Below are 22,046 nucleotides of genomic sequence, written 5' to 3' on the forward strand. Positions count from 1 at the left end.
CCATTCATCCGCGATGCTGACAAGATATTCTCGCAACCAATTAGCGTACCTATAGCTAAACTACATTCTTCAACACCAAAAACTGAATCAATTTTAACCGCATGCCGTCTCGTTAGAAAACCGAGATTCTGCATACCTGGAGTCGCCATGCTCCCAGTACAAACACTGGGAGCAGAGAGCCCCGCGAATTAACCACTTCACCAACACTCACTAGGTCAACAAAGTCACCCACCAAGCAAACAAAACATATTCACACAAACAAACAAAAACAAAAAAAAAGATAGAAAGAAAAAAAGCAAAGAAACGCTCGTACCTCACACGCTCAAACACTCCGCGCTCAACGCTCCTCACACTCACTCCGCACATGCGCACAAACACAGAGAGAGAGAGAGAGAGAGAGAGAGAGAGAGAGAGAGAGAGAGAGAGAGAGAGAGAGAGAGAGAGAGAGACAGAGATGATGTCAGGGCTCCAGACTAACTTTTTTTCACTTGGAACACAGTGGCCCCCAACTGAAAATTTTAGGGGCACAACCAGAAAATTTAGGAGCACACACCGTAAATCAACATACTTACCAAATATTCACATTTCTACTGATTTCCAGTGTATTACTAATAAATACTTTGATAATAGATGCATAAATTACAATGCCTTTGCGCTCTGATTTAACGTTACAGCCTCTTGTCTTCTAAAACCAACCGGCAGTTGATTTATTAACATGTCACCGCATACTCTATGCTTGAGGATAAGATTGTGTTTAAATAGAGTATTGTGTTTAAACTGTGAAGTGCCTGCACTGTAGGCAAACTTCATGTTCCCCGCAGTTATGCAACATTCGCAGTTCATGGAGTTCGTCTCCTTACAGTACTACCTCAACCAGCTGAATTCTCGCAGCCAGTCTTCCCGAAAATGGTGGGTTCTGCCTTTTTCGCCACTAAAACCTCTCACTCTGAATTATCATCTGACTGTGACACTGTAGGGCTGCAACGTTTCAAATAGCTCACGGTTCAGTTTGTATCACGATTTTAGGTTCACGGTTTCGGTATGATTCGGCTATGTTCAGGGAAAAAAAGACTACTGTCAAAATAAATTAAGAAAATAAGAACAAATAATCTAACCACAAGCAAAAGCACAAATAAATACAATAGAGCAAAGATAGCCTACTGATAAAATAAACTATGCTTTTCAGGTAGGTCTAACATTAGTTTTCAGGTACAGAAATGTAATAAAATAATCAAATATAAAATAACGGTAACACTTTACAATAAGGTTCATTAGTTAATGTATTAACTAACATTAACTAATCATGATCAATACATTTGTTACTGTATCTGTTAATCTTTGTTAACGTTAATTAATAAAAATAAAGCTGTTCATGTTAGTTCACAGTACATTAACTAATGTTAACAATATTTTAATAAAGTATTATTAAATGTTGAAATTAACACGAATAAAAATTAATAAATGCTGTATACGTGCAGTTCATTATTAGTTCATGTTAACTAACGAACCTTATTGTAAAGTGTTACCAAAATAACATTGCATATTTGATTATAAATTAAATGCATATAAAAGACAATGCATATTTGATTATAAATTAAATGCATATAATAGACAATGCATATTTGAATATAAAAAAGCTACAAAAGCTATTCAATTCAGATTCAGTAGGCCTACACCGATAGTGTGAGTGTCTTTCTTGACCATATAAGTTCACTTAAGGCATAAAATATACTATGTCTGCTAGGATACTCATCAAGACGGACATTTTGACATACTTTTTGTGTGAATTTGTCCATTCAAGTGCAAAACTTGAAAGATTACTCAATATTTGCGCGATGTCTGAGATGAGTAGCCTACGCATACACACAGATGCGCGCACACACACACACACGCGCACAAATCTTCTAGACGCGAGTTCTCTTTCGCGTCTTGCTCTTGAATGTTTACATTGGCAAAACATAAATGAGTTTAGTTTAAACACCGATGGTAACGTCTGCAGTTCAGGCCTCGCCTGCGCTCGTGCGCTATCAACTCCCGGGTGATGACGGCGTAAATGACAGGTCGTGTTCGAGCATTTGGCACTCGCATTGAACAGTGTTTACAAAGAGTAATCGTTTTGTTCACGTTTTTTTGATTATCGCTGTTGTAATGTATTATTTGGGAAGCCAGCAAGTGAATTTAACTGGCACACTAGCCGCAGGTCGGAATAGTCAATAGTTTGCTTGCTCATTGCTCAGACGCACATAGCAGGTTGTGATATTTGTCTCCGTCTCCTTCCCATAGACGTTTAAACGCGCGCTCGATTATCTATAGGACCCTCCCCCTCCACACATTAGCCACTTACAGTGGCCATTCCCTATTCTTCTCGCACTCATTGGCCTGCCACACATTCCGGATTCATTGATAAGCCCCTTCCACGTTTAACGTGTAAATTTTTTTAAAAAGATGTAAAATTCAGTCATACACTCTCAAATTTTGGTCGCAAAATGCAACCATTTGGTCGCAGTCTGGAGCCCTGTAGTAAAGCTAATGAAGATGAACATACATTTACACAATCTGAGGAATGCTACATTTCAAAATAAATAATGGAGCACTATAGCTAAAGAAAATCCTCAAAGCACTGAAACTCCAATCAAGAAAGTTGATATTTGCCACCAACACAACTCTATTCATAGCATTGCAATCTCTTCTTTAACTGTTTTGCTAACTGGCTTATTTTTATTAGAGGTTATATAACTGCATAATGTTAACACAAGGGCAGATGTGATGGATCTGAGTATAAGAAAATACGAAATTAGACCAGCAAAGTGAACAATAACAAATTTTAAGAATCTATTTCAGAGATGCTTCCTTGCATAAATGTCACGGTGAAGAATACTGATTTTAGCATTTGATGTATGTTAGAAATGAATTGAGTCCAACAAAAGTGCCCCAGTCTCTGTCTTTATTCAGGCATGAATAAACAATTATTTCAGCGCTGGAGAGAGAGGATTCTCTAATCTCAGACAATAGTTTACCATAGATATAGGAACAGTATAAGGGGGAGTATTACCCCTTCAACCAATAAAACCATACATTACATCATATAGGATCATATACCAAGACAGCTAAATATGGTCAGTTTCCTGTCAAAGCTCCACACAGACATCTAGGTCCAAACAGGACCCTCCAATGTAAAGTATGGGGACCCTAAAACCAGCTCTCCGCTTGAGCAATATGGGCCTTCTTAATTAATGTATAACAGATGTGACCATTACCTTAACATAAAGGAATGTTATGCTGGATCTGTAGGTCTAAGCGCATGCAGGAATATAGGAATATAGAACAAATATTTCTAACAATGGCCCCTTTGATAGATAATTATCATATAATATAATTATCATATCATATCATTTTCTGCATGTCTATTCTTGTACAATAAACATCCTTCAACCAAACATTTCCTTCAAGGCATTAACACTTTACAGTTTTGTTCATCAAAGCATATTGAGAAGATACAAACGTATTCATAGCACAATGAATCAAAATTCTGATAAATGGAATAATACAAGAAATAATAAATGTAAGGATTAACAGTATAACCCCTATCGGGATTAAAGCAGATACAAGCATTTGTTTCCAACTTGTAATCCAATCACCGAACCCACCTCTGTCACTCACTTCTCTTTTTTGTAAGTCTTGAGCAATTCTTGTCATGTTATTTATCCCCTGGGATATTAAATGTCTGTCCAAATCGTTTTCCAGTATAAAAGTGCAGCATGAAGCTCCAACAATAACACACACCCCTCCTCCTGCCGCAGTCAGCTGATCTAGGACCAACCTATTCTGTAGAGCAGTTAGGCGAAGTCCTCGAAGTTCCTCTTGGACAGCAGATAGTGTGTCCCTAGTAGTTTTAATAAATGAAATCAACTCATATCTTGTAACTTCTACTTCTATTTGAAGACTGGATATTCCAATTGTTGGAAAAATACCTGCAAAGATTTTTTCCGTACCAGTCCAGAGTCGATGTTCTTTTGGTACTGGATTATCTCTACCCAGACTACTAACTGAGCTGCGATCAGAGAGGGAGCGTGTGTTTCTTTGCTTCTTCATATTATCGGGTCTCGGTGATCTAATAATCATAGAATATTCTTCTAAAGTTACTAAGGCACATCGTCCACTCCAATTAAAAGGTAAGGTAGTATAGACCATATGTCCACACAACCAAAACCAATCTTTTACAGCTCTTGTTCCTTTTAAAGTTGGAACATACCTATGACAATTTTTACCCGAGTAAAGTTCACAGTACTCGGCGCACAGCTCTTGAACTTCGGGACTTGCCCATCCTTAAGCATTCATAGTGAATAGAGGGACAGGAGATCGTTTCATACATTCTTCCGAGTTAAATTGTCCTTCTCCCAAAATACAACTCATACAACAGGGCTTGTTTCGTATTTCACAATGATAATATGTTCGATTACATTTACTCTCAGGAATCAAACCCATTTTCACAGTTCCTACTCTTCTTTCAAGACATATCAATGAGTCAGGAATTGAACCTACAGTTGCCACTTTAACATGTACTTGTACTGCAACAGTCATTGTCCTGTTACCACCACAACTCCATACGGCAGATGAGTTTCTGGGTGCAAGCAATCCAGTTATACTAATGAATAAAAGACATTCCAATTTTTCATTCGTTGTTGGTGATTTAACACTTACGTGCGGTCCAGACGCACTTTGTGGCATTTTTGTGCACACATAAGTCACCTGTTTTTCCTCCGGACTTAGCAGTGAAGTTAGCTAATCTCCACCACATATTAGTTGCAAACGCATGTGGCTCTTCTTCGTACTTCAGCCAAGTTTCATTACCACTGCTAATAAGGGCTTGTGTGTGCATAAGTACATTTGTCAGCATGAACAGGTACAATATCAATTTTGCAGACATGGCTGACTGGATTCGATGATAATTATTGCTGATTCTTAATTAGCAATTTCTATTCCTCGTCTTCTTCCACGTTTCTTTGTCCTTCCGCTCAGTGCTGGATGTCCACTCTTCATAGGCTTATGCGTTCCCCAGGGATGGAGCTGCCTTCACTCTGCTAGCATGGATCCACTGCGGCTGGAAATCAGTCAGCACACCGGTCCTTGTCACAGCAATCACCGTGGCAGGCCCCAGATAATTTGGTTCCCCGAGTTTCGTGGGTTTCAGACACCTTATCAACACTGGTTGTCCTGGAACGAAAGGATGAGTTGGCTTTTCTGAAGGAAGAGGGAGAGAGAGAGAGAAACATCACCATTTATGCCATTCAAAGTTCTAATTAGGGAATCCACGTAATCCGCGATGATCACCTCCGTGTCACCTGTGGAAAGATTGCAAGCGCGACCTCTGACCCAAGGGGTCGGGAAAGGTCTACCCATAAGAATTTCAAACGGAGACATTTTTGTGGTTGCTGATGGGGACATGCTTATTTCTGTTAATACGGCCGGCAACAAATCAACCCAATTTCGACCCGTATCCAGACACGCCTTATTAAGACGTTCTTTTATCGTTTTGTTCGTACGTTCGACATTCGCTGATGACTGGGGCGCGTAGGGAATATGGAAGTGCCAATTAATATTAAGCTCTTTGGCTAGTAATTGTGTGACTTTTGACGCAAACGGAGTTCCATTATCACTTGCTATAACGGATGGAATGCCGAATCGCGGTATAATTTATTTTGCAAGAATGATTGATTCAAATTTTGTATCACTTTTTCTTTTGACACATGTGATACACCGTGATAATGTCTGCACAGCATTACAACGGCGGATGCTGGTAGTGCGATTCTACCTTGTTTGTCTCGTAGAATACCAGATTGATCTGGTTTTACTTCATTGGCAGCCCAATGAGTCAAATCAGCTTGTGTAGGATTAGCTTGTAGTACTTTAATGTCCAAATCATTAATCAGTGATGAATTCATCATCGGCACTTCAGTGCTTTCTTCTTTTACATGCGGACTAAGTATTACATCTTTTGCTGCCCATTTTGCTACTTCATCTGCAAATCTGTTTCCTCTAGCCTCATTCGATTCACCGGTTGCGTGACCAGCTACTTTAATGACAGCAAGTTTCGATGGTTGCTGTGCTGCACTAATGAGCTCGGAAACAATAGTATGGTGTGAAATTGGTTTTCCATCGGAGGTTTTGAAGTTTCTTTCCTCCCATAATTTAGCAAAATCATGGACTACACCGTACGCGTATTTGGAGTCAGTGTATATATTGATGCACTGACCTTTTGCCAATTGACAAGCTCTCGTTAAAGCAATCAACTCTGCTACTTGTGCTGATTTATATGGCAAAGAATACACCTCAATTACACGATCAGGTAATTCAACAATAGCGTAACCACACAAGTATAAATTGTCATTTGGCTTGAAGCAGGATCCATCGATATACCAATGTCTCCCCTCCTCCAGGACAGATGTAGACACATCTGGCCTGCAGGCAGTCGAGGTTTGGATTCTGGACAGGCAGTCATGGTCATCACTCTGAAATTCACCCTGTGTCAGCAACCTGTGCAAATGTACAGTAGGGCCATGAATAACAGAAGTTACTTTCAACGTTAAATTAGCAGTAGCTAACAATATAGCCTCATAGCCTGAGCGGCGTTGGGCAGTCATGTGTTGAGTTGAGATGTTATGCATAATGGCTCCCACCTGGTGAGAAGTGTGTACTGTGAGTGGATGTGATAAAACAACCCTTTCAGCATCCTGTACCATGATCGCTGTCGCAGCCACTGCACGCAAACAGGCAGGGAGTCCCCTAGCCACAGAATCAAGGGTTTTAGATAAATAAGCTATAGGACGAAATGTACCCCCATGGTCTTGGGCCAGGATTGCGGCGGCTGTTCCCCCACCCTCGTGCACGTACAGATGGAAGTCTTGTGTGTAGCATGGGAGGCCAAGGGCAGGAGGCCTTAAAAGGGAGGATTTCAAATGTCTGAATGCTTGATCCATCTCAGTTGTCCATGTAATGTCCTCTTTATCACCCAGCGTAGCTTCTCGCAGGATTTTGTCATACATGGAGCAATTAGGCACCCATACTCGACAGTAATTGACCAGTCCCAGAAAGCTTTGCATTTGCTTCCGTGTCGATGGATGCTTGAAGGCAGCAATGGCTTTGACCCTGTCCGCAGACAGACAAACTTTGCCTTGTGACAGTTCATGGCCCAGGTAGGTGACTTTTCTTTTCACCCACTAGAGTTTCTCTTTAGATGCCTTGAAACCAGCCTCAGCTAGAATGTTGCAGACAATTGTGGAGGCAGCAGCACACATGTCCTCCGAGGCACCAGTGACTAATATGTCGTCAGTGTACTGGAGAAGACAGGTGTCAGGAGGTAGCTTGACATCTTTCAGAGTTGCGTGCACAACCGCGAAAAAGACAGCCGGAGAATCCTTTAACCCCTGGGGAAGTCTCGTCCACATGTATTGACAATTCTGAAAACAAAATGCAAACAGTGGCTGAATCTCATGATCAACAGGAACACTGAAAAAGGCGGAGCTTAAATCAATGACAGAAAAGAATGTATGTTCCGAAGGGATAGAATTAATAATAGTTTGCACATCTGGCACAATAGGAGCAAGTGGTTTTATCAAATCATTAATTTTTCTCAGGTCTTGCGTTAAATGCCAAGAACCATTTGCCTTCCTGATTGGATTAATTGGTGTGTTATAAGGTGAATGAGTGCGGACCAGAATGCCTTGAGCCAGTAATTGATCAATGAGGGGTTTAATTCCCTCCTCTTTTTCCTTTGAAAGCGGATATTGCTTTTGAAACACAGGCCTATTCGTTGTCAAATTGGCCTTGTAGGGTGTTACATCGATGAGGCCTACATCATCCTTGTGTGCCGCCCACAATTTGGGATTAACATCAGGTATTTCCTGTGTCAGCACAGTTGCAGGCAGATCGTCGAGGAGAGCACTTCCTGTGTCAGTCAAAATGGAAAAGGCTGCAGGAAACATAAGAGTCAGAGAGTCAGCGTCAAATTCAAGTGTAATACCCAATTTATGCATCAGATCTCTACCTAGCAGGCAGAAAGGAGAATTTGGTATTATTGCAAAATCATGCATTTTGAACAATGACGGTACGTCGTTAGAAGTAACCGGCAAGGTTGGCGTCATTTCACATTTCACGGGGACGTTATCGATTCCCACAGAGTTTATTTTCTTCCCCGTGATGGAGCCTGAGTACCTAACAGATGAGATTGATGATATAGAAGCACCTGAATCGATCAAAAAGACATATGGTTTATGATCAACGTTTAATTCAATAAATGGCAAAACATTTGATCTGTTAGGATAACTCATTGAAATCATTGAGAACTCAGGCTCGGTTCTCTGTGGGCGACCTCATTGCTTTCTCCATTCCGTTGCAAACTGCTGGCCAGAAGAACGCAAGGAGGGGGCTTTTGGCCCGTAGCCATCCGAGCGCCTGAACATCTGGTTCTTTTCTTTTTTCTTTTTTTCTTTCTTTATTAGTTCATCCACACATAAAATCAAGACAGTTGGCACAACCAAGTGGCACATATTGTAATGTGTGAATCAGGTCTCCCAGAGAAGCTATTCAAAGCTTATAATAGGGAGCCTGAGGACATATTGAAATGATGAACAAGTACTTAAACTAAACACCAATCACACAACAATGATATCATACGAAAATACACAATACAACATAAGACACAAGGACAGAACAATGCTTTTAGGATCAACTGTAGTCTAGGTAAGCTACTGGAAAGGTTATAGATATAAGCGTAAAAGTTCCTTTTTTAGTGTTTTCTTAAAGATGGATACAGATTTCAACACCTTCAGCCTGCCATCTAGCTCATTCCAAATCTTTGGGCCTCTACTTGTAATGCTCAAATTTGCACTTTTAAGTCTTCTGATTTTACCAGTAATTTGATGTTTGTTTCTAGTGGCATGAGCATGAAGCGGACTACTAATTGGAATGAGCTGAGATAGCCTGCTGTTTGTCACATTAACTACTTGGTGCATAATACACGCATTGTGGTATATGTTCAACTCAGTAAGCCGAAGGAGACCTAGGCGGTGAAAGAGAGGTCTTGTAGGAGTGTTGTACCAAGACCACGATATAGCTCGTATTATCTTCTTTTGTAGACTTATCAATTTATTTAAGTGACTCGGGTAGGTATTACACCAAATTACGTTACAATAACTAATGTGAGGTCGAACAAGGTTTTGTACAAGGTAAGAAGAGCAGATAATGTAAGATATTGCCGTATTCTGAAGAACAAACCAACGTATTTTGAAAGCTTGTGTATCAAGTGATCAATGTGGCATTTAAAGTTTAGACATTTATCAATGTGAACCCCCAGGAACTTTGTAGAAGTGGTTGATAGTATCTCCTCATCATCTACATTGAGGCAAAACTGTTTTGTAGCTGATGCCCTTATATTTGATTGAAACACTATATAGTTCGTTTTTTTTAATGTTGAGGGATAACTTATTGCACTTGAACCAGACAACAATTTTTTGTAGTTCTTCATTTAAAATAATTTGTAAGTCACTTGAATTTTTATGTGACAAAAACAAATTGGTGTCGTCTACAAACATCACCTTTTGAAATACTTGAGAGGAATTCACAAAGTCATTTATATATATGTTAAAGAGTAATGGACCCAATATTGAGCCTTGGGGAACCCCGTATTTAAGTTCTTTCATTTGGGATATATGATTATTAATCATCACATATTGTTTCCGACCATGTAGGTAACTTTTAAACCAATCAAGTGCTACTCCTCTAACACCATAGTGATGTAATTTCTCTAGAAGAATATTAAGATCAATAGTGTCAAATGCCTTGGATAGGTCAAGGAAAACACCAACTCCACAGTCACCCTGGTATAAAGAATCATTGATTTTTTCAATAAGATCTAAAACAGCCATAAAGGTAGAGTTCTCTTTCCTGAAACCATACTGTGGTCTTACTAGAATATGAAGCTTATCCAAATAATGACTTAACCTAATGTGTACCACTCTCTCTAATACCTTAGACAGAGATGGTAGAACAGAAATTGGACGATAATTACCCATATTATTTTTATCACCTGATTTATAAATTGGAGTAATTCTGGCTATTTTTGTCATACTTGGCACTATGCCAAACAAAAGTGATAGGTTAATGCAATGTGTAAGTGGCTGTGCTATTATGTCTGCAACAGCTATCAGAATTTTACTACACATTCCATCAACCCCTCCCGTATGAGAGCGCTTCAAATCTGTAATAATTTTATGAATTTCAATTTTATCAGTAGGTTTCATGAAGAAAGATTGCATGTAATTTCCGTAGAGATAGTGTCTAAAAGAGGATCCGTTGGAAGGTCTGATTTTTTTGGCAAGATTTTCACCTAATGAAACAAAGTAATCATTAAAACTATCAGCTAATAAAGGTGAATTGTCATTCGAACATTCAGGTAACACAGCTGACTTCTGGCCCCTGTTTAGAACTTTATTCAACACAGCCCAAGTCCTTTTGGAGTCGCCTTGGGCTGCATTTATATGTTCAGTGTAGTAAATTTGTTTACTCTTCCTCATAATATGAGTGAGTTTATTTCTAAACTTAAAATATTTGCTTTTGTTGTCAACATTAGGATTTTTCCTGTAGAGCTTATAAAGTTTATTTTTACGTTTGATAGAGTTGAGAATCCCTTTAGTAAGCCAAGGGTGATGATCATCATTTCTACATATGACAGTCTTCACTGGAATAGTATTGTGGATGGACTCCGTTAATTCATGAATTAGACTGTCATAGGCAGTCTCAGGATCACGGGTTTCATACACACTAGTCCAAACCTTACTCTCCAAGTTATCACGGAGCTGCTGTAGTGTTCTCTCATTCAGGACACTGATCTTTATCTTACGGTGTTTAAGTGGAGGTTTGGATGCCAGGTTTAAAGATAACACAATTGGGTAGTGATCAGTTATATCAGTCACAACCACACCTGACTCCAACCTCGAATTTTGGATGTTTGTAATAATATTATCAATGATAGACTTGGATGAGTGAGTTTCTCTAGTATATCTATTAATGGTCGGTATAAAGGAGGAGGAGTGAAGAGTGTTCATGAAATCATTTTTAATAGGACCATCCCTAGAGATGTCAATATTAAAATCCCCAAGGATCATGCAGTTGCGATTTATCCTATTGATATCAAAAAGAGTTTCCTCAAATTTAATAATAAAAGTAGTAGGGTTCACATCAGGGGGGCGATATACTATGCCAACGATGAGATTACTGGTTGCATTCATGCTTATGTCAACGAACAATGAATCTGTTTGTTCATCATCCAAGGCCAAATTGTCAAAGACATTGGCCTGGAATCTTGATTTAACATAAAGACACACACCTCCACCCATTCTACCTAATCTGTTCTTGTAATAAAGTTTATAGCCATTAAGGTTAAAAGAATCACAGTATGACCTATCATTTAACCAGGTTTCACTGCAAGCAATTACATCAAAACTACAACCTGATGCAGACAGCATTGACACTAATTGATCATAATGTTTAGTTAGGCTTCTAATATTAATATGGATCACCGAAAAATTATTATTCATACTTAAGTATTTAAGATTTTCTAGGTCATATTGCTTGCAAGTGATATATGCACCCTTGTCACTGTAGTGCCGAACCTCTCCATCTAGATCATCCAAACCCATCCAAAAGCGGTAAACCTAGTCCTACATCCAACATCCATGATAAGGCGTATACACATAAAGCATTCATTCCGAAGTACAACAAAAAATAAAGAAAAATACATACACACTTGCCTAGGTGCACTCTCTATTGCACTCCCACACCCACTCACAACCACAAGTTGATTTATGTAGGGCACAAACTGACACATTTGTACCACTTAATGGTAATCTCAACACCCACATTTATGAGTAATTAGTCAATGACTGGGTATGCATAAATCATTTTTGTTCATCAAGAAAAAAACAACAACAACAAAAAACATAGGCTATAAGGTATTTTCACCTATTTAAGATATCAAGCAGTTTTGAATATAATAAATGAAAAAATAAAATAAAAAATAATAGAAAAAACTGCACGAGTACAAATTATAAGAGTCAACCAGACCAACCTTTAAAGCATCTTACGGTTAAAGATCAATTCCCACAGTGTGGCAATACCATTAACAGTTCTCAAGCCATCTTACACAAGGACTGAGCCTATTCACATAACCACACAAGTCACAAACCAGCCAGTTTAAGGCAATGTCTTAACATATTGCTTTGCTTCTGAAACCGAAGAAAAGTACATCCTACCTCCCTCCTTAGGTTTGATAAAAAGTTTGGCAGGGAATAGAAGCGTTGGTCTAAGTCCGCGTTTGTACAGCTCCGACATCACCTCTCTATATTCCTTCCGTTGCGCCACAATTTCAGGTGGATACTCCTCGTAAACTGAGATGGGATGGGATTGGAACTTCAACTGGCCTCTTTTGGCCCGAGCTTCACGAGTGATTTTCTCCTTTACGAGGTACTTGTGAAGCCGGATAATGACCGACCGCGGTCTCTGACCTGGTTGTGGTTTAGCAGATGGAGTTCGATGAGCCCATTCGCACTTGTTCCTATTAGGCTGCTGCATCTCGGCTTTGCTCCTGCAGAATTTGGCTATGTGCCCTAAACGGCCACAACAATAGCACTTTATAGGGTTTTTATTATTGGCTAACGGACGGTTCGGAACGGCGTTAACTTGAAGCATTGCTGGAATTTTTCCTCTGGAGGAATCAAAAGCTCCGGCAGAGGAAAGTTCCCGGAGTCTCCTACCCAGATCCTCTATAGTCATAAAAGAAATGTTTGTTGTCGTAATTCTAATTAATTGTGCAGTTTCGTTGTGCATGTTATTTATAAACGTGTTCACAAACAACAGACAATTATCATCATCAACAGGAATTGCAGACTCTTCGATCCAGGCACGCTTAAATCGGTTAAAGAAAGCAACTGGACTCTCGCCAGCTCTTTGTTTAGTATTAGCTGCATGGGAAATGTCTTATCTAGCAGACGACAACTTCAGCAAAAATGCAGTTAATTGTTTGAAAAAAAGTTTGAGCTTACCCGGACTGGCCCACGCCCATTCATTGAGAAATTCATCATCTTCGTCATCTACCAATCTCAATTCACGATACGGTCTAGACAAATCAATAGGTTCTGAATCTTTTATCACAATGTTGCGAGCAGGCGGTGCGTCATTTAGCGGGTTTAACAATTCCACTCCTTCAATTAGCTCATCTTCGGTAATTTCGGCGGGCAATGTTTTAGTCAGAATGAAGCGGTAATCTCGACCAGTCAATTGACTGTCCGCTGTTAACCGTTTTCATACCGACACATAATGATGCGGGGATCGGGCGGGGTCTGGTAATTCTTTGCAAATTGCCATCACTTCGGAGATATTAAGAGCGTGGACTTTAAATCCATCTGATGTTTCCACAAAGGGAAATGCAGTCGCAGTCTTTAAATCTGGATACAATTTATTCTTTACAGGTTTAGAAGCTGCAGCCGTCTGAATGCTCTCGTATTTGGGAGGGAGGGGTGCAGTTACAGGACCTGGCTGTTCTGCTTTTTTCTCTTGCTCTGCCGGGTGCACGGAAGAAGAGCCACTCTGCTCTGTCTCAGACCGTGAAGCCGGAGAAGCAGAAAGTTTTTTTTCCAGTATTTTTGGCTGGACCACGATTCCAATATGATTTCATGTCATTCCAAATTTTATAAGAATGTTTCATATATTCGTAATCCCAATTTGGATCTCCCCAATTTCCACAGACCATATCTTTTGCTGCGCACAAATCGTCATCTTTAAACGATCCGTCACTGGGGAACGGAGACAATTGTGACTTGCCAGCCGTCCAACCCACTAAATTTGACAAATATGGTTCTGTGAAGAACGCTTGATTATTTCTAATCATAAAATCTTTTGGCGATTCATCGAGTAATGGTGGACTAATTTTATTCCCCATTGTTAACACACAAAGACTTCTCTTCTAGATCAATTCAACTAAGACAACTTTCAAAATAACCAAATAGCAAACAAAGAAACAAATCTGGATTTTACAGATTAATTGTGTTAGTACATTGGACAAAAAGAGAGAAATAAAGAGACAGAGAAAGAATTTAAAAAAATTCAAAGTATTATTCATTCATAGCCCAAAAGACAGAGACTTCACATTGAAAATAGGCTTTGCGAGAGAGAGAAAAATCTCAGCTCCAAATCTATTTCCTTCTCACGTAGCCCAATCGTAAGGAGATCACCAAACGGAGGAAAGTGATCAATTTCCCTACACGCTCTTCCCACATTTATTCAAAATGTGAGGATAACCATCCCGTACTGATTTACGAGGTAACCAAAAGAGGAGGTCAAGTCTCTTTTGCGTTCTTCCCGTGTTTAGTTAAAACACGAGGATAACTGAATTTACCAAATATGGCAAAAAATCACGGCACTATAATTATCAAAAAAACATTTTCTCAGCAGACAGTAAGAATCAACCTTCTCTTTAAAATTTTTTTTTTTAATTCTTACCGTCTGGAGAAATCTCGGACGAAGCCCCCAAATTGTTAGAAATGAATTGAGTCCAACAAAAGTGCCCCAGTCTCTGTCTTTATTCAGGCACGAATAAACAATTATTTCAGCGCTGGAGAGAGAGGATTCTCTAATCTCAGACAATAGTTTACCATAGATATAGGAAAAGTATAAGGGGGAGTATTACCGATAAAACCATACATTACATCTAGAGCTGTAACGATTAATCGCGATTAATCGAAATCCAAAATAAAAGTTTGTGTTTACATAGTATATGTGTGTGTATTGTGTATAATTATTTTGTATATATAAATACACACACATGCATGTATATATTTGAGAATTATTTGCATTTATATACTGCATATATATTTTTATATGATTTATATTATATATAAATAGAACTATTTTATATATAAATAACACATTTTTATTAAATATATACATGCATGTGTGTGTATTTATATATACAAAATAATTATACACAATACACACACATATATTATGTAAACACAAACTTTTATTTTGGATTTCGATTAATCGCGATTAATCGTTACAGCCCTACTAAATATGGTCAGTTTCCTGTCAAAGCTCCACACAGACATCTAGGTCCGAACAGGACCCTCCAATGTAAAGTATGGGGACCCTAAAACCAGCTCTCCGCTTGAGCAATATGGGCCTTCTTAATTAATGTATAACAGATGTGACCATTACCTTAACATAAAGGAATGTTATGCTGGATCTGTAGGTCTAAGCGCATGCAGGAATATAGGAATATAGAACAAATATTTCTAACAATGTATAAATGATGATTGAGTCTCCAGCAAGAGATTCCTGCAAGACCTGTTTTCTTACCATTGTAAGTTAAATGAGTCAGATCATTGAGACTCTCACCTTTAGTTCTGCAAATGGCTTTCGAAGCCACTGGCCCAGACGTTGAAGCATTATGCTGATTGGATTAGCAAGGCAATAGAGTGTTATGCTGATTGGCTCTGTTTCTCTTGAGCAAGCCAGATAACCTGCCAAACCGGTTTACCTACTTTTGTATGCTTTGTTTGAATTTGTCTCCACCCCCAGAAGTCCCTCCTCCTTGGAATGTATATAGATTACCATGTATCCTATTTTAGTTTAGACTAGAGATGCGCGGATGTGCTATTATTTCATCCGCAACCGCATCACAAAACTCATCATTCATCCGCCATCCATCCGCACCAACGTTTTTGACCAATTTTCAAAACCGCACCCGCCCAGCCATCCGCTGATTGGGCGATGGAAATCGCTGCTGATGACAGCCGCGAGACTAGAAAGCTCTTACCTCAAAATATCAGCAGTGAACTCCGTCTCCAATCGGCGCACAGGGACACAAATAAATAAATAGCCAGAAATTAAACACTTCGGCAAACCTGACCTTATCTGACAATATTTTCATTGTAGCCTAATAGAAAATGCATTTTGGCACATCATTTCAACATGCTGCTATTTAGCCTACTACTAATGAATGCCTATTTCACTTTATTTTTTAGCAAATAGATAGAAAGCTCGAATAATATAACAAGTCATTTACATTATAGGCAAACTCTACGCACTGTCATGTCAGGGTGACGACTATAGGACAGCACCGCCGCTCCCATCACGTGCTATGCGTAGGGCACCAAGAGCTGAGGGGGCACCAAAAAAATAGCCTAATGAAAAATCAATAATTATAATGTAGATATTCTTTCAGTATAGAAATGCAGACATCCCAAGTCTCCCAGAAGTTACGGGAGTCTCCCGCATATTGATAGCGGCTCACTGATGCCCGCGAATTCGTTAAAATCTCCCGGAATCTAGAGCGAGCGCGCACGCGAGACAGAGACTGTGCTCCAAACCGCACAGCGCGTGCACGGCAGAGAGGGAGAGAGAGCAAGAAATGTGGTTTCAGTGTAGTGACATCAGCGATCACAGAAGAAATATGGCCTACAAATATGTTTGGTATGTACCTCCACAAAGTGACCATTTAAATAATAAAATCATGTGTAAAGAAGTCAGGATACGTCACCTGTCGGTTCAGGGTCCTGCTACACACGTGAGAGACAGTAATACAGTATGAAGTTTTGAGTCTTTCTCCATTTCAAACTGATAGAACATTATCTGATATTTGTGTAGTAATTGTAAACTCTGATGTTCACATGCACACTCTAATGGCAACATTTCTTTGTGTTTCTCTGTTTCTATGTGTTGCTGTCACTAATGAAGAGAGGGGGATATCAGTGAAAGAGGGAAAGAATGTGATCCTAGACCCTGAAACTAAAATCCAGAAAGATGATCAGATACAGTGGAGGTTTGGAGACATTCTCATTGCTAAAATCAGTGGAGGGACCGGAGAGACACATGATGATGTTGCTGGTGGGATATTCAGAGGCAGACTGAAGCTGGATGAGAAGACTGGAAATCTGATCATCACAAACATGATAATTAAACACACTGGAGATTATAAACTACATATCAGCCGCAGCAGAGGAAACACAAACATGACATTTGTTGTTACTGTCTATAGTAAGTAGTTCTCTTTCAATTTATTTTTAAAATATAGATGAGGTCTTTGTGAAAAGTGATGATCCACTGTGTTTTTGCTCGATCAATAAAAATAGTTCCAAACGAAGCCAAAGCATGAATAATATACTAAATAAATAATGTATCTGCAGAGAAATATTATATTTATGTCAGAATTTGTTCTGAAGTATTTAAGTTATTAGTATTACGTTTCATTTTCATGTCATTTATTTTTACAAATACTCACACACACACACACACACACACACACACACACACACTGTAGGAGAATTTACAGTTAAAGTAAAGAATTTACTGTTTTAGTCAGCTAGAAGAATAGATATATGTTTTAACACATGGATGTGGAGACAGCTCATTACATATACTTATATAAGTAAATTTCATAAGCTTGAAGTTATTCAAATCATTTAATATGAAGAAGGATAGAATAACACCTTGATTATAAATCGTTCATTACAAATCACTCAAAATTATATATTGAAGCGGCAGTGGATTCTGGAATCCAACCTTTCAACACACACACACACGCACACACACTCAGTGAAGCTTTACTGACATGTTCATCTGCTCACTCTCACTTATACTATCCTCATTTCTCTGTTTCTATGTGTTCCTGTGACATGAAGAGAACACAGTGTTTACGGATGAAGGAGATTCTGTCACTCTAAAGCCAGATACTGAAATCCAGAGAGATGATCTCATAGAGTGGACATTTATGGGGTCTCTCATAGCTGACATCAGAGGAATCATCTCTAATGATGTTCTTGATGGGAGATTCAGAGACAGACTGGAGCTGGACAAGAAGACTAAATCTCTGACCATCACAGACACCAGAAACACAGACTCTGGAGACTATAAACTAGAGATCAAATCCAACAGTGGGGTTTCATACAAGACATTCAGTGTTGTTGTCATAGGTGAGTATTTTTAGTCAATGTAATAATGATCACCGTTCTTCCTCATACATTCAGGGTTTTCAATCCCTGTACAGTACAATCCAACCTTCTCCATTGATGACTTTGTATTACGCTGCCTCCTTGTCATTTCTTGCTTCTAACAAAAGACAGAACAATGTCTAAAAGCTGCTATGTGACAAAGTGTACAGCAAACAAGCAAAAAAGGACTAATTTACAATGTAATCAGCGACAGGATATTATTTTTAACCATGTCAAAGGATTATTTCACTATCCTATGTGAACCAGAGAAGAGAAGATATATTGAGAAACTATATTTTATTTTTATATATCAATGCCCCTTTTCCTTACCTTCTTTTTGTTGGAGAAATGATCCAACTGAATAATCTACAACTATTTGATCAAATCACCAGGTAAAAGCATAATTTAAACTATACAAAGATCAAAACACATAGCTTAGATACCTTCAACCCTTAACAATCAAAGCACATATAGCCTCAGCTTTATGAAAGATAGAGGGAAGCAGGGTTGATTACTCAAATGATCGGACAAGTTAGCTATTAGAAATCTAATATTAGCTATGTGTGTTAGCAAGCTGCAGCTTGGGCCAATTGGTTTTCGTCCACTTTGATGTTCATTATTTCATATGAACTATTTAATAAAATGTACCCATTCTTCCTGCTGTTGCTTCATGTCTTATTGCCTGTTTCCACTTTAGTCTCCTTAAAGGCTGGCTTTTATGGTTTGGTAACTTATAAAAACTTAGTTCTGTTTTTTTTTTAGCTTGTTTGCTGTACACCCTGTCACATAGCAGCTTTTAGGCATTTTTCTGTCTTTTGTTAGAAGCAATAAATGACAAGGAGGCAGTTTCATGCAATACAAAGTAAAAAAAGAGGGTTAAACTGTAAAAAAAAAAAAAATTATGAATGGGTAAAATTTTAAACAACTGTTAAAAATGTAATGTCCCTGTAATTATTTCTCTGGTAAAATAAAATAAATAAATATTTGTAAGTATACAATGAATAAACATTCCCATACAAAAAAATAGACTGATGCTGACTGGACAGGATTTTTTTACGTGGACAGTATTGTCTTTACGTGGACAGGACATTTTATTGTGAAACCGGTAATCGTTTCATCCCTAACATTTACACATTTTGTTGCTGACCTGCTGACAAGTACTTCCTTCAGCTTTTATTTAGATGATAAATTCAGTTTCTTGAGAAAAATATGAAAAGAAAGAACATGGCCCTACAAGACGCATCTTGCCAGGCTTGATGTCGGTGATCATTGATTCACGCATGTTTTGAATTGAACGAGCAACAATTCGTTTGACAGCTGACCTGAGATGTGATTATATATGACCTTGTTTTGTTTGTAATCACAATAGCTAATGAATGTAAAAAGGGAATGTAAAATATTGTCTAATATGTCTGTGATTTTGTTTTTTTTAAAACATTAGGCCTATTTTTGGACACGCCACCTCCTCCTCGACCGGATCAGCGGAAACCAGGTGAGATGCTGCTGTGTGTGTGATGTGGCACCATTTTACACTGTTCATATATCCAAGATTTAAACTTATATTTATACAGAACGTTCACTAAATATGCTACTGACAATGTATTCGTTAAATGATTTTGTGCATTGTGTTTCTAATGGAAATCTGATGGTAGAATGGTGATGTTAGGCTGGGGACACACTAAAAGAATCCAAATGTTAGAGACCACAAACATGACGATAAGAAATCATAGATTTAGACGTTTCGTTCCTCTGGTGTAGTGTTTCTCAACGGGGGCATTCACAAGTACTTCCTTCAGCTTTTATTTAGATCATAAATTCAGCTTCTTGAGAAAAATATGAAAAGAAAGAACATGGCCCTACAAGACGCATCTTGCCAGGCTTGATATCATTGGTTCAGGTATTTTTTTAATTGAACGAGCAACAGTTCGTTTGACAGCTGACCTGAGATGTGATTATATATGAACCTGTTTTGTTTTTAATCACAATAGCTAATGAATGTAAAAAGGGTTATTGTCTAATAAGTCTGTGATTGTTGTTTTAACAGATTTGTCTACTCTTACATCGTATCAGCTGGCAGCAGGTGAGATTCTGTTGTGTGCTGAAGCTCTTTAACTTAAAGGATTAGTTCACCTAAAAATTACAATTTCCTGATAATTTACTCACCACAATGCCATTCAAGAGATCCATGTGTTTCTTTCTTCAGTGGAAAAGAAAAAAAAAATGTTTTTGAGGAAAACATTCCAGGATTTTTCTACTCAGAATGGTCTTCAATGACAACCAACTATCCCAAAGTTCAAAGAAGGTTCAAATGTCCATGTCAATGTAGCTTCAAAGTCTCGACACGATCCCAGTCGAGAAATAAAGGTCTTATCTAGCGAAACGATCAGTCATTAAAAAAATAATAATAATAATAATAATAATTTTTATATATATATATATATATATATATATATATATATATGTAACCCTCTTCATCGGTGTGCTCCCCCAAATGTCTCTGCGTTGTGTTTATGCGATCGATGAATGAGGAGGACACCAAGATCGTGGTCGTCACAGCAGTGAAGCTTTCTTTTATTTGGCTCTTTATCTGCATCAGCCACTATGCAGCACACAGCAACATCTTTCCACAAGGAAATATAACTGTTAATTACCAATAATCAAAATAACAGCGCATACAAAATTATAAAACAAAACATTATAGTTTTAGCTGCAGTTATACTGTATTCACCTCAAATTACTTCCAGCATATGACAATTAAAGTTAAGAGTCAGATTTATCCAGAAGAGTTAGATTTATCTAAGGCTGGGAGAAACATTTTACATCTTCCCTACATATATATATATATATATATATATATATATATATATATATATATACTTTTTAACAGTGTTGGGAGTTACTGTAATTCCACTACTTTTAGCGGTAACGAGCATGTAACAAAATAGAATTTTTTTATCAAGTAATGCAATTACAATTACTGAAATTTAAATGAGTTTGTTACTCGCATCGCGTTACTCTCTTTTGTGAAAAATGAACTCTTGCCATTAAGACGCATCTGAATAAGAGTGACGACGCAGTAGTAGGCTACGGTTTTCTGTGCGCACACACCCGAAGCGCGCAGCCGTAAGCTATACATTGCTCGAGTACTGAATTGAGCTCTCTTTCACATCTGAATGGACAAATACACACACCATGTCTAAATGTCCACTTGTCTTGCAGACAAGAAGACGGATAGGAATGACAAAAACTATGACGAAAATCTATTGACATTTTCGTCAACGAATAAAAACGAAAATCTTAGGTAGGGACGATTTGGGAAGAGATCCAGTCAGAACTGATGTCCGGCTGCGTTCGTGGAAGATGCGCACATTTGAGTCGTAACGTGCTGCTCTACCCGGCGTAAGCCTTGTTTATACTCGACGCGTCCACACGAGCGCGAGCCTCCGCTGACTGCGCGCGCACCTCTCCAAACGGCCGAGGCGTTTATACTTGACGCGCTCGCCGTTGTACTATTCTTTGAAACTACAGGGGGCGACTCGAGTAGTTGTCCTCTCTAAACCATCAGGAATCGGTGAGAAGAAGAAATATAAACACGTGACAATGTTTATTGTAGTTACCACCACCAATACAAAAATAATCATGTAAAACCCAGTAAAACCTGAGATTTTTTACTTGTCACATTAGAACAAAATATAGGCTATGGAGGCTAGCCTATATGGAAATACATGTAGCCTGCTACGTATACAATAAAGTAACAATTTCTTAAATATTTTCTAATTTCTCTAAACATTTAACTTTCGTGTAGGCTACATTGTTTTAACCATGGACCTTTTATGTTAATTAAAAAGGCTTTTTATGCTATTGTATGCTCATTTTTTAAATGTAAGCAACTACTTTAGGGGTGCTGGTGTGATGAGAAGTTCGTGCTCGGCCAGATTCGGCTCGAAGTCGTTCATCTTCGGATGCGGAGCCGCGCGATGTTACAAAATCTGCCGTGCACACCGC

At 38.5% G+C, this 22,046-nt stretch overlaps 1 protein-coding gene across 2 annotated transcripts in view; it reads left to right on the plus strand.

Moving 5' to 3' along the window:
- Positions 1-22,046, plus strand: part of LOC306987680 (uncharacterized protein) — a 125,292-nt gene that overhangs the window by 99,174 nt on the left and 4,072 nt on the right. For both annotated transcript variants that reach the window (XM_079592170.1, XM_079592171.1), the window contains exons 9-12: positions 16,789-17,088; positions 17,733-18,023; positions 19,483-19,533; positions 20,086-20,121. In XM_079592170.1, the coding sequence (XP_079448296.1) occupies positions 16,789-17,088; positions 17,733-18,023; positions 19,483-19,533; positions 20,086-20,121 (678 nt within the window). The remainder of the gene's footprint in view (positions 1-16,788; positions 17,089-17,732; positions 18,024-19,482; positions 19,534-20,085; positions 20,122-22,046) is intronic.

This window comes from Phoxinus phoxinus (genome assembly GCF_949152265.1).
Source record: "Phoxinus phoxinus genome assembly, chromosome: 20".
Taxonomy (NCBI): domain Eukaryota; kingdom Metazoa; phylum Chordata; class Actinopteri; order Cypriniformes; family Leuciscidae; genus Phoxinus; species Phoxinus phoxinus.